This window comes from Patiria miniata, unplaced genomic scaffold, assembly GCF_015706575.1.
Source record: "Patiria miniata isolate m_02_andy unplaced genomic scaffold, ASM1570657v1 HiC_scaffold_2, whole genome shotgun sequence".
In the NCBI taxonomy this organism is placed as follows: Eukaryota; Metazoa; Echinodermata; class Asteroidea; order Valvatida; family Asterinidae; genus Patiria; species Patiria miniata.
The window spans coordinates 9379397-9396542 of NW_024037058.1; the positions used below are offsets into that span (position 1 = coordinate 9379397).

General features: G+C 41.5%; 1 protein-coding gene across 4 annotated transcripts in view; it reads left to right on the plus strand.

Moving 5' to 3' along the window:
• Nucleotides 1-15382, plus strand: part of LOC119726444 (E3 ubiquitin-protein ligase ARIH2-like) — a 30493-nt gene extending 15111 nt beyond the window's left edge. For all 4 annotated transcript variants that reach the window (XM_038198097.1, XM_038198099.1, XM_038198100.1 and 1 more), the window contains 6 exons: nucleotides 1790-1840; nucleotides 6564-6609; nucleotides 8258-8385; nucleotides 10026-10169; nucleotides 11369-11521; nucleotides 13747-15382. In XM_038198097.1, the coding sequence (XP_038054025.1) occupies nucleotides 1790-1840; nucleotides 6564-6609; nucleotides 8258-8385; nucleotides 10026-10169; nucleotides 11369-11521; nucleotides 13747-13818 (594 nt within the window). In that variant the 3' untranslated portion in view covers nucleotides 13819-15382. The remainder of the gene's footprint in view (nucleotides 1-1789; nucleotides 1841-6563; nucleotides 6610-8257; nucleotides 8386-10025; nucleotides 10170-11368; nucleotides 11522-13746) is intronic.
• The last annotated feature ends 1764 nt before the right edge of the window (nucleotides 15383-17146 follow it).

Here is a 17146-nt window from a genome sequence, read left to right on the forward strand (position 1 = left end):
ATAGGATAACAAGAGGGGTCAGGAAAGGACTCTTCAGGAGTGACTTAGAAGTTACAATTTTGAGGAGGTGGCAATTTCAAGCCCCCCTTCCTGCCCCCAACACATCTTCTCCAGAGAGGGTATTGGCTTGAAAATGTATTTAAAAAGTTTGTATGCTGTATTGCCACTACATCAGACTCGAATCGGCTAATCAACCATGGCAAGCTCGGCGGTGTAATGGTAAGACAGCTGCAGTAGTAAGCAGGAGGTCATGGGTTCGAGTCCCACCTAAATATTAAAGCTTGTGATTTTTTTTTTGATTTTTTTTTGCAAGTCCTTGGACAACACTGAGTAACACAGTCTTTATAAAATATGTCAGCCAAGGGCACACCCCAGTGTAAAGATTTCCAAATTATTTGGTTTTTGGGATATCCACGGTGTCTTTGTGAGACAGTGGAGCTATTTATGTGAAATTGGTTATTGGGCGTGGATTGCCACATCAACATCATGTGTTCCTTGCAGATAAACTTGATGTTGGCTTTCCATCTAATATGACTTGAGGCGGAGTGGGATTTCACATGAATCCTGAGGGATGTCATGTGGCTCAAAATTAATTCCAGTCTGCCATCAAGAGTAGGATGATGTGTTGCAGTCAAGACATGAGGCAGTTTTACTTGGATTACGAAATCGCCACCAAAAAAAATCGGAAATCGAAAAAGAGTGTTAAAATGGACGCCCAAATTTTTTTCACTAATGCAAGTATTTAAACAAAAATGGCCTAAAAAGACCGAAAGCCCACAGCAATGAATCAAGCTTTGATGACGTTATTTAGGACTTTCAGAAATTTGGTATTATTTTTTCATGATATAAAATAGTGGTAGTTAACATTGATCATTGGAGAAAGGGGGGGGGGAGAGGAGGGATAGGGGGGGGGGGGGGGGGGTAGCAACCCAAACCAGCCCCTTCCCTCCTCCCTTTGATCCCCTCTTGAATTTATGTACCATGTACACAGTATTGTCCATGCTATTGAGCAGAGCTCAGTAGGGGCCATTGAAGTTTAATATACATCACGAAGAGTCTAGTACCTATACCGTGCAATGTTTGTGAGTCCAGGTTTGTTAAACTGAAGCAATTTGTCATTGTGTTATATTTCCAAGTTGCATTTCTAGGCTACATTATTATAAGTTACAATGTACGTCACGAGTCAACATTTTATTGTTCATTGTGCATATAATGTCCAATCCTCCTCTGAAACAGTTCTCCCAGTTCCCGCAATGAACAGCGCCATCAAGTGTCAGATGCTGTTAAGGCTCACTACCCCTTGTCTCTGCCCAATCTCTCCCACCACCCCCCCCCCACCCCTCTTGTTAAGGAAGTTGTAATTATGCCACCAACCGAAGTGAATGTACTTGACATTACACTGTACCTAAGTAGTTAAATTCAAAAGTGGAATTCTTATTGAGAGTAAAATTAATTAATTGGCAAAGAAGTATGGGCTCTGTACGCGAATAAGAGAGGGCAGGGCGCTTTATATTTACCAACCTCGAGAGCCCCATGGACGGATGTCGGGACACACCGCATTTGCGTACTAGTTTGCGCGCGTATATAGCAGCGTATCTTCGCTGAGCATCAGGGGTCACTGGCAATGCCTTCGAATGTCAATCCGAGTGGTCTCCTCCAACTCTCCCTTTCCTACCGTTGAGGGGGTACTTGTGCACGGGATCCCATTTTAAGTATATTTCTGCTTTATATGTGGACTTGCATCACGCAATGGCTGGGTTTTAAAAATGGTTTTATTATTTGCTTGCAGTGCCCTGTATGCAATATCTGTATAGAGAAGAACGGTGGCTGCAACCATATGGTAAGTCAAAGATATGATTTCTGTATTTGATTTTATGTGCATGCTTATTTATAGTCCATGTAATTGCTGCCTACATGTACATGTAAATATGTCTGAACCAAACACATGTAAAGAATTAATGGCTTATCATAAAGAGGATATACACATATGAGGATATGTACATATGACGCGTTGAGACTGATTTGCTATTTTCTGTTCAACAACATCAATATAGTTTACATACTAGCACAAGTGGTCAAAGATTTCAGCATGGAATTGTGCAATCTAATAAGTGAAATAGCACTCTCTGTGTACCTCTTTTCAGAAAGCACTCCAAAGACTTTTCTGGTCCAAAAAGTGGTCTTGGTCACTTATGTCTTATTTTAACCTTTGCGGAGTGCCACGAGCCTTGAGCAATTTAGTCAGATCAGTGTTACCCATTTAAGCATTTACCGCTTTGCCTCCTCCCCAAGGGATTGGTAAAAAGTCACAGGTACCAGTGGCGGGGAGTTTGATGAGACCGAATTGCTTCAATCACTTGTGAAGGACTGGAGCGGACTTTAATTTAGGATTACCAGAAGTAGATTTAAATTGCTCCAGATACGACATAATGAAACACTTTCTGGATGAATGGTAGTTTTTGTTTCTGCGACTGGGAATGAACCCAGACCTAATTCCAGGTCCCAACAAGTTCAGTATGATCGAAACTAAAAAGGAGAGGGTTTAACTTCTCGATCAAGGTTTAACTTCTCGATCGGTTAATTAGGAGGGCATAAGAGAAGCCCTGTCCTACGGGAGATTGCAGGAGTTCCAGGGAGAGCGCGTCTGTCACCGGCCCCCCGCTATTTTTAATTGTGTGTATATTCTGATAACGTATCTCAGGGGCACCTGCGCCGGGGCAACATTTGCCCGCAGGTGCAGGTAATTAATTGGCTGGTAACCAGATACGTCCATCAAACGGGCCAGAGAAGGAAGTGGGGAGTTTCCTGGATGGATCACCTTCCCCTCCGTAACTCTCCCCCCCCCCTCCTCCCTGGCCTAGTGATTGGTAGAGTCCATCTGTGCTTTATCACAACGAGGGAGTGGGTCAGGATGTTGGGTTTGTTTATGCATCGGTTCGTACCATAATAGCTCGGGGTGAGTTGATTTCATTTTAGTAGCAGGTTTTTCATGACCAGAATTCACGCACCTTTACCTGTTAGTTGCCAAGGGCCTACATGTACATGTACTTATGACCAGTGACCTTCATAATACTGTAAATGTAATGCCTAGATGTTGCAAGGTTACATTTGCTAAGTCAGCTCTTTTAATATTTAACATTCATAAAAAAAGCAGTGTCAAAAATGCTTGAAATGAGCAATTTTGCTCAGTTTCTAAAAGGGGTACCGGTACATCATCCTGACTTTTGAAATCGCTGAAATTTTCCTGTTTGTTACTTATCCTACTTCAAAGCTCTGGTTGACATGTTGAAAGGAAACTAATGTAATGTCCCACTGTTCCGGAGAAAAGACGCAACCAAAATTTGTGGCATGCATAGTACGCATACGTACTTCCAGCCGTAAATACGAATCTCCTTGGATGTTGCCTCGGCTTTTGTCAAGACAACAAATGCTGTGTGTGTGTGTGTACAATCACACTTGTTCCGTAACTGTTGGGACTACACACGAGTTGTCCTGTGGTACTATAGGGACCGAAAACGCTGTGGGGACAGCAGAAAATCCCCATAACTTGGTCCTATTTGCCTCAAAGCACCAATACACACGTTGTTCCCCGCATGTCCATAGCATGCGATGCACTGGTGAAACATATACGACGGGGTTCACGACAAGCACCCAAACAGCTTGATTTTGGAGAGTCAAAATGTTGACCCCCAAAATTCATTCTTGCAACAATAACAAAGAAATGGCCAATTTTTAGATGATGGTTGTTGTGACAACATTTATTCTACTCTTACATTGTAAATTATGCGCTTTCCAATTAATATCATGTCATTTAAAACACTGGGTGTTTTTAGCCCAATTGGGCACTTTCCAGGACGCAGTGCCCCTTTTATGACCAAAAATATCATAGCTTTCATTATCTGTGAAAAAAAAAACTATCTTGCCCCTTGCAAGTACTGTATCTCTAAGGGCAAAATTAGTATACTTTCAGCTGCAACTGTAAAAACGACTTGTATACTAAAATACAAGAGCTCAAACAAAGTCCAGCAAACGCTTTTGCACATGAAAAACGATTGACGTGCACAACTGAGGCATAGTACTATACCACACTAGGTTTGACCAAACTTGTTCATATTCAGGATCGCTGAATCTGGGCTTTATAACCTCCACCAAAAATAAGGCGTTCTGGACACAAATAAAAGGTGTGTTTAATAACTGTCATCAGTAGATGATGGTCTCCGGGTTTTGTGGGCCCATTGTTGCCATGGGACCCAGGTGAGTCACCAGAATGTATGGATCTGTGGACATCGCCATGGTTATCTAGCAAAATGAATCGCAGGTACTTCCCGTTCAGGTGCTGGAAATTGAAAGCAGACTGGGGGGACGGATGATCCAATTTCATGACCCGGGGCAAGCCGGGAGGGGGTCTTCCAGAGTGGGAATGTGGACCTGTGCCAGGGGGTTCCTGCCGAGTGCCCCTTGGGCTTGGCACTTGGCTTAGAAGCTCCCTAAAAAACTTCAGTCATGGTCCGAGGCTGGATTTTGATTCTGTTCCCCTTTTGCAGCCGGGCTTTGAAAAGTGCAGTTTAGCCCTCGCAGTTGTAGAATGAGCAATCAACAAAGATAAATCAGCTTCAGTCTTGTGAACTTTGAAATTGGGACTTGAGGAATTCCAAGCATATATATATGCACCTCATGTGGAACCCACTGCATTAGAGGGGATCCAAATCCAATCTTGGATTAAGTCTTTCGAAAATTCTGATATTGTTGAAATCTTAACCCTAAACCTGCTAAATATGTAACAGAAAGCAACACTAGTAAAAAGTTGTTGCATATTGTTGCATTTAATTAGCAGCCAACTCAAGTCCCCCGTGCTCATGGTTCCAAGGCGATGCAACACAATCCATTGTTTCATTTGGTTGTATTTAGCAGGGTAACTGCTTGGTGCAGGGGCTGGTGCATGTATGCACTGGGTTCACTGCACAAAGCACAATGCAACACATTAATCCACTGTTGCAATTTGTTACATTTAGCAAGGGTCTCGTTTGAGTTGAGTTGGATATTGTTGCATTTACTCCCGGTAGCAGGGTATACCTAGAGAAAACCTGTTGGGTGTTAGGGTTAAGGGACTGGCTTGAAGTGAAGATTTGGATCATCAGTGTAATGTGTAAACATTCTTACTAATGAAAAGGAATTGTGGACAATTCCAGCTTCATCAAAGAAAGTCCATGACAGAGCAAATTAACCATTATACCGGTATCTATAACCAATGATTATAAAGAAATGATCCAAAACTCCTAGTCTGTATCTCCTTGACATTTCTAGATGATGGATGTGTAAGATTTGAAGAAGAAAAAAAAACAGGTTTACTCACTGAGCTCTTAAAAGCTTTTAAGATTTGAGGCTTTGCATGGTGGGGTATCGGTATCGTTTCGGTTTGCGGTAACACCATGTGGTAATAACTACTGCTTAGAAGATATTAGTTCTGAGAAGAACTTGTCCTGCTTATTATCAACTTTGCTAAGTAGTTTTTTTGTTCTGTTAAGAACAGTCCTGCTGTAAGTTCTAAAAGAACTTGTCTTTGGTCTCAACGTTTCGACTAGCCTGCTCTAGTCATCGTCAGGAGACTGAAGATAGTTGGAGATGCTACTCCTTAAAATACTGACACAACTGACACAGTCGAGCAAGCAGGACGCTCAGCGGGCATCCCTCAACACAATGCCCATGGCTCACAGCCAACTGACACACCCGAGCGAGCAGGGCATGCCCAGCAAGCACTCCTAATCCTAACAAATCCTACTTAAGGAGTAGCATCTCCAACTATCTTCAGTCTCCTGACGATGACTAGAGCAGGCTAGTCGAAACGTTGAGACCAAAGACAAGTTCTTTTAGAACTTACAGCAGGACTGTTTTAACAGAACAAAAAACTACTTAGCAAAGTTGATAATAAGCAGGACAAGTTCTTCTCAGAACTAATATCTTCTAAGCAGTAGTTATTACCACATGGTGTTACCGCAAACCGAAACGATATCTTAAAAGCTTTGTTACTGACATTATATAATGCTGAATTATTTATGAACATTATGTGAACCTTTTTAACAAAATGCGAGTAACTTACATGTAAGTGATGAACACTTTTTACACTGTAACATTAAGCCTGCTTGTGAGTCGTGAGAGTAAAACTCCACTCTCGGTTTTTGCATGATTTTTTTTATAGCTTGAGGTTGCAAGAGCCTAACCACTGTATGAAAACATGTACAAGGGTTTGGTGACCCAGTTTTGTTGGAAAAGAATATGTCATTCCTTTTTATTTAATGCATATTTTAGGATGATTTGGGGAAGTTCCTTGTAAAGATTTGTTTTCAATCAGTGAAGAGTGACAACATATTTCTTACAGTGTATGTATTGGAGAGTATTGTATTCTCGTAATATTTGTACCTCTAATGTATAGAACTCAGATGGGGGTACAAGATGTAGAAAACCTAAAAAGTAGTAAATGTCATAGTTTTTCCCTCATTTGTTAAACATTAATGTGTTAGAAAACAATATGAAAGTGTGGAATTTTGTTTTTGGTTTCCTTTCAGCAATGCTCCAAATGCCTTCATAACTTCTGCTGGATGTGTTTAGGAGGTAAGACAGATTGTTATCAGCTTCCTGATTCTGGAACAAATAAAACCGCTGACTGTAGTTCAGATGCAAGGGGGAAAAAAACGCTCAGACAGAAATAACCTACATGTAGCACAACCAATGATAAGCCGACATACATGTATGCACATTAAGTGCACTTCCAGTACAACATTTTTTCAGACGAATGTCCTGTTTCCGCCTGTAATTTCACACTCTGGTACGGTATACATGTAGTTAGGTGAATTTATGATATGACCCTCTAAAGAAACGATTAAAACTTTGGTCCTTATGTAAGTATTGTTTGAAAGGTAGATCCCTCCCCCCCCCCAAAAAAAAGGCACATTGCCCATATTTTCCAAACAAGACGAGGCAAAGTGGAGTAAAGCTGGTCCCAAAGTGCATGAAATTGTATTGAATTGATTCAGAATGGCTATTCACTGGAAGTCTTTTCATGCATCTGGTCTACACAATTACGGATCAGATTTCACCCATTCATTGGCATTACCGGGTAATCGTACATAATAATAATAGTACACAGCTCATCTCACAAGTGATAGTCAGTGTGGCAGTCAGCTAGTGAGTGTTATAACACCTCACCCACAGATTCTGAGTCTTGATTGGCCGAGAGCGAGTCACATGGTACTTTCTAATTTTGCTATCTTTCAGTGCACGTCCAAAAGTACTATGCCCGTAGCAACCAAAATACTATACCATTAGCAACCAGTACTATACCCATAGCAACCAAAGTACTATACACACTGTGTGCAAAATGCATAGGGGTACATTGCACGTTGCGCATATTGTTTCCAAGCGCGAGCGCTACAGAGCTGGGTTCAAACATTTTGTGACGGGGTAGTTAGAAAAAGTGCAAGTTAATTTTCAACTGATTTTGTATTCAAATAGAAGTAATTTTTTATTGTATTCAGATTAAATTAATCACTTATCGCTTAAATTCAAGCAGAATCTGTGGGAGAGGTGAATATAAAACAAATATTGACTGCTTTACCTTGTGGTGAAATAAAACTATCTTTCCTCGGTGATCCATGGAGCATTCTATTTTCCCTCGGCTTCGCCTCGGGAAAAATAGAATGCTCAATGGATCACCTCGGGAGGCTAGTTTTACTACACCACTCGAAGCAGTCAATATTTGTATGATATGGGTACATGTACAAAGAGGACACAAGGCTGCCCTCTGGGACCAGCAAAACACAAAAACACACATATTGGGGGCAAGAATAAATAGTCTGAACCTGGGTAAGCAGGGTGTGTGGCTATTTTGATTAGGGTTCGTGACTCATGATCAGAGGTTCAGGGGTTCGAATCCAGCTGCTGGCCATATGTTGTGTCCTTGGGCAAGCCACTTCACCCCACTTGCCCCTCTCTACCCAGGAGTATAAATGGGTACCGGCGTCAGCCTGTGATAAACTGGCATCCCATCCAGAGGGAATGGAAATATTCTCAGTCGTTTCATGCACAGGAAACTGGAGATAATAAACACCAGCCTGATGGGCCATATTGGTTCATGACACACTTTATTTTACTTTATCTGGGTACAAGCATCTGTTAATTGTTTTCCCAAATCCACTTTAATGAAAGGAAGAGGGCCTACGTGCTGGTTTTGACTGAGAGTGTTCGATCATGTCGATTTCAGATTGGAAGACGCATGGTAGTGAATATTACGAATGCAGCCGCTACAAGGAGAATCCTAACATTGCCAACGAGTCTGCCAACGTCAAGGCACGGGAAGCACTCAAGAAGTATCTCTTCTATTATGAGAGGGTAAGCTTCATAGGGGCGGAGTCAGGATTAATGAGAGGGTGTGGGAAGATTAGGGCAAGATTGTTTTCAGTGAAGGTCAGAGTAGGTCTTAAAAAAAAGGATCTCTTGTACTATGAGAGGGTAAGCTGGTAGGGTGCAGGAAGGAATTGGGGGGGGGGGGATTATTGTCAGCTTATGTCAAGGCACATGAAGGTTTCAAAAAGGGGTAAGCTTGTAAGGGGCGGAGTCAGGATCAACAAAGGGCGGAGTCAGGATCAATAAAGGGTGTAGGAAGGATTCATTGGAGGGGTTAAGATTACTTTTTAATAATAGCTGACATCAAAGCACAGGAAGGTCTTGAAAAGTATCTTTTCTACTATGACGGGTACTTGTATATGTAGGTTAGAAAGGGTGTACGTGTAGGAAGGTAGAGGGGGAGATTATTATCATCTTACGTCAAGGCACATGAAGGTCTCAAAAAGGGGTAAGCTTATAAGGGGCGGAGTCAGGATCAATAAAGGGCGGAGTCAGGATCAATGAAGGGCATAGAAAGGATTCATGGGGGTGTTGAATCACTGTTAGCTGACATAAAAGCACAGGGTACTTGAAACCTTGAAAGGGTGTGGGAAAGAATTGGGGCGGGTGGGGGACATTATTGTCAGCTAACATAAAAGCACAGGTGGGTCTGAAAAAGATTCTCTTACATATACAATGTATAAAGCCTGATAGAGTCAGGATCAGTGAAAGGGTGTCGGAAGGATGCATGGAGGGGCAAGATTTTGTCTAGGCATGTGAAGGTCTCAAAAAGTATCTCTTGTGTTATAAAGGGGTGAGCTTTTTAGGGGCAGAGTCAGGATCAATGAGAGGGTGTCCAAACAATGCATGGAGGGGGGGGGGGGAGATAACTGTCAGCTAACATCAAGGTGCAGGAATGTCTCACAAAGTCCATGCAGTTCTCCTATTACGAGAGGCTCCATGCGTGAACAAGAGAGGGCACATTTTACCCACTTTTGAGAGCCCCGTAGATGGGACAAACCACTTGCGCGTACTTGTTCCTCTGCTTTCACCGTTGAGGGGGTATTTGTGCACGGAGCCCATACCTATGAGATCAATTCACCATCACTTGCAAGTAACTATTTTGCTGTGTGCCAAGTGTGCACGCGAGGATTTACGCACGGTGCACATAAGAATATGCAGTTGACTATTGCATTGGATACTGCTGCGATAGTCTACTGCGCATGCATGTATTTTGGTCTCTTTCTATCCACTAATTTACCAGCACAAGCTAATGCCGCACACAGTGTAAATTTCAATTTTATTGAGCTCTTATGTTTCTAGTCATGGCTTTAAAAGTTTTCAATCAATTCAGTTTATTTTGCTACAGGCAATAAATAACATCAACAGCATGAACAAACACAAACAAAATTTAGTCTCATTTGAATGTTTGTTGAGATTTGTTCGGGCCCGCTTTTTCTGGGACACACTGTAGTTACTCATTTAGAAATTATTTAGTAATTCAATATGTCAACGTGGGTTCTTTTTTCAGTGATCAACTTTTGTATTGCTAGACAAAATAGCTATTTGGAAAATACCTATTTTAGGGGTGAAGCTCGAAAATGGCACAGACAGTCAATTTTTAATGTCTTACATCTTTGCGACAGTGGGACAACCATGCCAAGAGCCTACGTCTGGAGCAGGAAACGTTGAGGAAATCTCAGGAGAGGATCCAGGAGAAGGTGGAGAACAAGATGGGGACGTGGATCGACTGGCAGTATCTGTTGGCTGCCGCATCATTACTTGCAAAGGTTTGTACCACTATTGACTCTGCATACAAGGAGAAAGTTAATAGAAAATGTTTTCTGAGTTTCCCAATTGATTTTCTTTTTAATTTTTTTCACACATCATGTACAACATTTTCGAATTTGTCCTGATTGCTTGTTTACAAATTTTTGTTTTTTTATTGAAAAAAATTTCAGAAATAAAAAAAACATTTAAGGGGCACTAGGTCCTGAAATCCCCGAAAATTGCATGTTTTGGATTGTTTACTTGCCTATTTCAAACATCTGGTTGAAAGAAAACCAACCTAATGTCTAACCGTTTCCGAGAAAAGACGAAAAAACCTCGGTTGTTTACATCGGACATGACGGGGTACGAATACGTTTTTCGTGTCATTCTCATACAGTGTACGTTGTGTGTCTCAGGAACAGCGGTGACCAATCACCAATGCAAAAAAAAAATTGATTTCTTCAACGTCAGCAAAAGGCGAACACTTTACGAATGAAATCACAATTAGCCTCCAAACAGCTCGAATTTATGGGGTCGCAAAAGTGGACCCCGAAATTGGTTCTCACACGCAAAATACAGGAATAGCACAAAAAACGCCCAGTTTTGAAAGGATAGTTGTGTGGATGTTTATATCCTAGTTTTAAATGTTCTTTCCGATTATTATAATCTCGTTCAAAGTGTGTTTTGTAGCCCAATTGGGCTGTTCCAGGACCTAGTGTCCCTTTAATCCTAACCCACCTAAATCCTCCAGAATCATCCTGGCGGTTTTGAGGATTTTCGAGGATTGAGGATGATGGTGTTTGAGAAACACAAGGATTTTGGAGGATTGAGGATGCATGGTGTTGAAGCACATGAGGATTTTGGAGGATTGAGGATGAATGCATTTTGAGAGGCAGGACTATCGGACGATTTTGAAGGATTGAGGCACTGGGTATCCTTCAGTTGAACATTATTGCAACACACATGGAGGATTTTGGAGGATTGAGGATGGTTCCTAGCAAAGAGAGCCTTAGAGAGTTATGGTTAAGACATATTCATTACAGTTCAAGCAATAAAAAAAAGGTTAAAAATTACAAATATAATGCACTCACTTAACCGAATTTAAACCAAAAATGCTAAGGGTGTTCAACGTCAGAAAAAGCCAAACACATTTTATAGATCTGCTCTTGAAGTTTTTCTTACCCACAATTTTCTTGGCAATGTTTCCTCTCCACCACAGTGTCGCTACACCCTCCAGTATACCTACCCCTTCGCCTACTACCTGGAGCCAAGTCCTCGTAAGAAGCTCTTTGAGTACCAGCAAGCCCAGCTAGAAGCTGAGATTGAGAATCTATCCTGGAAAGTAGAGAGAGCTGCCACTTATGATAGAGGAGTGAGTAGGATTTGTAGTCTTTGGCTGAACCGTGTGCCTTATGCAGGATTCTGCTGAGAGGAGGGGCAAGCCCACATTCTAGCAGAGGCCAAGCAAACAAAAGCTGTGAAACACCTTGTCTCACTGGCACACAGGTCATATTTAGTCAGTCCTAGATGTATGAAGTTGGGATCATGTCCCATTTTTGTCTCCTTCTTATCCTCCTGGCTTTTAAAGCCAGAGTCCATCATTTGCAGCTATCCAAAAAGTAACTGGCGTAATTATTGTTGAAAAACAAACTTGGTTGAAAGATAGTAAGGGGACTAAACTCCCTGTGAAATTATTCTTTCTGGCAAGCTGTCATTTTGAAGAAATCAACGAAAGAAGGCCTTTCCAATGGTGCGTCTTAAGAAACACCGTTGGAAATTTCCATTAGAAGTTTTTTTTTTTTATTTGGCGAAGCGCGTGCAAGCGTTGACATGACGCACACGGTTGCTATAATTCGTCGGATCAGTGTGCGACATCACATAGCTCCATTTGGCTCTGTGAGAATGTGTCTCGGACGCTGAATTGAGGCCCAATTCAAAACATGATTCAGCAACTTTTGATTTGAAATTGAGATCCTAGAATGTTGTTTTTCTCGAAATATGCAGCTGAAGCTGAGCTGAAACTTCATCAGGTTAGTTGTTCAGCACCCTTCTTTAGATTTTAAGCACTTTTGTTGTTTCAAACAAACAAAATGCACAAATTACAAATGATGGATTATACCTTTAAGCCAAGAAAGGGGGATCTTGGGATAGTGTATTCCTTCTGTGTTAATGTGTGTCCGTGTGCTCCATTTTGGTTTGGTTAACTAAAAAGTGGTTTCTCTCAACCAAACTTGGTGACAATAATCTTGGGTAGGTGACTTAAGATGACTTGAGACATTCGAGGTCAAAGGTCATCTGGGGGTCAAATGAGGTCATTGTTGAGTTTGGTTTGGTCTGAAAAGTGTGCTGACTAACTGACTGTTTAAATATTGCCAGCATGCCAGGGGGATAGCGCAAGTTGAACTTGAAGTATTTTATATGTTTTGTTTTAATTCATTTATTTTGACTATTCATAAGATGGAATTTACTATTCATAAGACGGAATTTATATTTGTATAATTATTTTCATTATTTTCCAAGTCTTCAAGGTGGGGGGGGACAGGGTGTCATTCCCCCTCCCTCCCCCCCCCCCCCCAAAAAAAAACGCCACTGGCTGAACCCTTTACGTAACAGGGTTCAATTTTGTGGTTTTGCTTACAAAAAATTACATGTACATGCGAAGAGTAATCTTTGCTAAATATAGCAGAAAATTATGCAGTAACAGTGTACCGGTATTACACAAGTCAGGCATTTTTGCTGGCACTCCATAATCTGAGGATTTTGCGCCTACAGGTTAGCACAGTATATCAGAGTAGAGCCATCATAACTCTCTGTATTATATTAGTGAGGACTACATGTAGACATGGGCGTCGCCAGGATTTTTTCCGGTGGGGGGGGGGGGCAAATTTTTTCCCAAAATTCCTTAACTTTTTCATTATATTCTCAATTAATAATTTTTCCCAGCGTGAGCAGGGGAGCATTTGCCCTACCCCCCATCAAATGAACAGTAATATGGCTTCACACCTCTTTTTTTTTTTTTTTTTTTTTTTTCCTTTTTCCTTTTTTTTTTCTTTTTTCGTTTTCCTGGGGGAGGGGGGGGGACAAGTGCTGACCTTGCCCCCCTCCCCCTCGCGATACAGTGAGTTCCATCAGCGTTTTGAACTTCTGTTTTTTAGAGCTTAAAAATTACTTCGCAATGCAAAATTCATGTCACATACTGAGTGCGGCTTTGAACCGACCAGCTGGGCAGTACATCTAGGTCATGGGTTCCATTGCCCTCCTCCAAGCAAGCTTGTGATTTCTTTCTCACAAGTTGAACAAAGACATTTGCTGGAGTGCGCTTCGAACCTGCGACTTCCGGAATGCTGTTCCGGTGCTCTACCAACTGAGCTATCCAGCCCTATGTTGGCAATTCCCCATTTTGTTCAAGGGGGCTAGTCAGAAGCCAATTAAGTGCATGTATTTTCAATAAAATCACAGCATTTGACCAATGATTTCATCACACAAGATATTGTTTTGAACCCCCTCCCCCTTGCCTTATCTCCCCTTCCCAGTCCCAAAGTGTTGTCTTACATTCTTAGATTTTTCTTCTTTTTCGTTTGTTTTTAATTTTGCCAGGACCTTGAGAATCAGATGAACGTTGCAGAGAAGAGACGGCAGACAATGCTAAAAGACTTCTTCCCGGCGTAAACGGTGTCTTCTCATTTCCTAGAGACATTCTGAAAGGACCATGGGTGATTGGCAGTTGCCGTTTATGCTTAAAAACTAGCTCAGTTGTAAGGGCGATTGTGTAGTTACTTGTCCCTCTGTCTTTTTGGTTCTTTTAGCAACCCTAAACCTGTCAGACGCAACACAGCGTATCAAGTGGAAAAGAACTGGTGCACTTTGATGCACAACACCAGTGCATGCATGGCCAGCTCTGAAACAGTGAGAGCCAAGTCCCATTGAACAATGCCACAGTTGTATCCTGCTGCGTGCGGTGACCACGGACTCTGAGGCAGTGTGGCCTTGAGACTTTTCCCCTGATGGATCTTGCTACATTTGGCAGGCTTGTGACTTAGTCAAAGTGTTGCATGTTGCTACGTTTGCCAGGGTTCTAGCAAACATACCCTGGAGGGTTAGAGTCAAAATAAATGTTTTTATCATTCCAAAATGACATCTGCAACCCGAAGCAGTCTTCTTTAATTCTAATAACCCTATTTTTGTGCAATTTTGAACAGTATCTGTTGGTAGAAAATGCCATTTTCTTACTTTTTTTTCAGTAGAAACCATACGAATCAATGCTGTTTTGCACAATCACAGTGCATCGTGGTGATGGCCACTTATATTTTCGTGTTGGATTTGATGTCGACATCATCATTTTACCCCAAAACTTCCCTCAAGCAAAACAAAACAAAACCCTGCCCTCCAACCACAACAGTCTTGTTGATTTTAAACATTGCTAGCTAATTGGGTGTGTCCAATAACCTCAAAGTGGATGTTCGTTCTCTTACAGGAACAGGGCCTGTAACTACGCAATCGCCATTGTAAGATGCATACATGTAGCTACAGTTGAGCCCGCCGCACACCTGTTCGATTTTACCAGTGAACGCTTTTTTTTTTCACCGTTAACCCGGCACACGTGCTATCAGTCACATGATGATCAGTCACATGATGACAAAATGGCAGCCGTCGATTTTAAATCATGCGACTTAGTTCATGAATCAGATTAGTTTACATAAATATTGCGTCCAGTAAAATCGGAGTGCTGCCCGCACTACACTCCAGTGACATCGGATCCGGTGAAATCGGATGGGAAAAAATCAAACTTGTTTTACTCCATCCGATCGCCCAGGTTTACGGTCAGATTGGTCCGATTTTTCAGTGCATACCTCTCTGCTCTGTACGTCTGATGGCCCGATGATCTGGTAAAATTGGAACAGTGCGCGGCAGGCTTTAGGCTGGAACTCAGGTTAATTGTAAATTTCCTTAATTCTTTTTTATTATCGTGATTTGACCTTGGGATATGTATCTTCAAACTGCCTCAGCCATGTCAGCTAAAGAAATGAAGTCAAATTGTGCAGTGGCTCTAATAAAGCCACGTTGCTTCTGCCTTTGACATTTAGCCGATTGTAGATATATCTGGGGGGTTTTTTTGTACATTGATGAACTAAATTTGTATCCCTACTCAAACCATGTCAAAGTTGTATGATATTTTGTTTGAAAAACTCCAATATTAAATATACTAATTTCTTAGTTTGGTATTTGAAAAGGTAACTTGATAAAAAATATTGAAACTTCCTGGCACCTCGAAATTTTGAACAGAAACCCCAACAAACAAAGAGATTTTAACACCAGCTGGTCATCATATACAGCCGAACCCTGATAAGAAGAGCACATGTTAAAGGGAAAATACATCATTTGCAAACAGCACAAAATGAAATGATCAAATTATTACAAAATACCTTACGGGATGGTTAGGGAATGCAGGCTACAGCATCCTGTAAAATTGTGGCTCCTGGTGTGCTGACATTTTCAAGAAAAATTGTATTTTTCCAACGCTGGTCTGCCGACCAGTGTTGGAGAAAACTGGCTTTTTTCAAAAAGTGCTTGCAAACTCTTTGCTGCAAAACTGCAAAAACTCTTTGCAATTGATTACACACCTGTGAGGGGATACAAGCCTGCTAGACTGATTCTCTGACCTTACAATTCCCAAAGTCTATAAATTATCCGTTTCATCTTAAGTGGGGTCAGGGAACCAGACTACAGAAACATAAATGGTTTTCTTGGTTGTTCCAGCATCTACAAGCCCAAAACGTGAAACAAGTCATTTTAACAATATTTGCTGTAACATACTAATCCTCCAAATTCATTTATTTCTGAAAATTGGAGCAAAAAGCAAATATTGTACATGCCCTTTAATACAAGATCCTGCTTGTAACAAGCAAAATGTTAGTCTTTTTTTTTCTTTTTTTCCCCTTTGTTTTCCATTACTGTAAATACAAGGTACCTGTTATAACAAGGTAATTCATAAAGTCCCAAGGACCTTGTTATACAGATGTTCGACTGTAACTCCTTACTTTCGTTAAGTAACTGCCAAAGCTACATGGAGCTACATGACTGCTTATTTATCAGGATATAGGATGGGTGTATGTGATGCTGCATGTGAGGAAAATGCGGGAAAAATAATGTAGTAACCAGACGCCACTTCTTTGGTTGTGTACAAAGTCTACAGAGAATCCAGTGCATTTCAAAGTATTTTGTAACAAAATTTGAAATGTTTCTCAGGCGCAGATTCATGTCTTTGCAACATTTTGCAATGACCGACCTTCATTGAGATAATATATGATGGAAAAAAAGTGGCGTCGGGATGCAACAGTCTTTCAAAATTCGGTTCCATGCGATCATTGCGTGTCAAAATCCAGCTTTATCACTCCGAAATATGTTGTCAAACATATGGGCTCCGTGCACAAGTACCCCCCCCCCCCCGGTAAGAAAAGGAGAGCTTGCTGTGACCACTGGGTGATGAAAAGCTCTGGAACACATTGTCGATGATGTCTGACGCTCACGCAAATACGCTATGGCTTTGTGCACATTCAGAAATTAGTCGTGTACTTCGCGCTAGTACATGTGAGACCCAGTACGCACACGTGGTACGTCCACAGGGCTCTCAAAACTAGTCATGCGTTCTTCGCGCTAATGCGCGCGACAACCAGTGCGCGCTCGTGGTGAGTCCATGGAGCTCTCCAAGGTTGTAAAAAAGCGCCCTCTCTTGTACAGGCACGGAGCCCATAGCAGGGACCAGTTTACAAGCACTCAAATTAGCAAAGATAATGTTCTGCTTTTTTACAACAGTTGGTTACAAACCAAAATGTCACGTGGTGTGTCACGTTGTTTGTGACTCATTCCCAGGGATTTTGTTTTCTTTGTAAGTGGCAACTTTGGATTTATTTTTGTGAAATGTATCACATGTTATCGCGCATTTTGTGGTTTCCAACATTGTAAGTTTTAAGTCACAATTTGTTTTGTTCTTTTACTT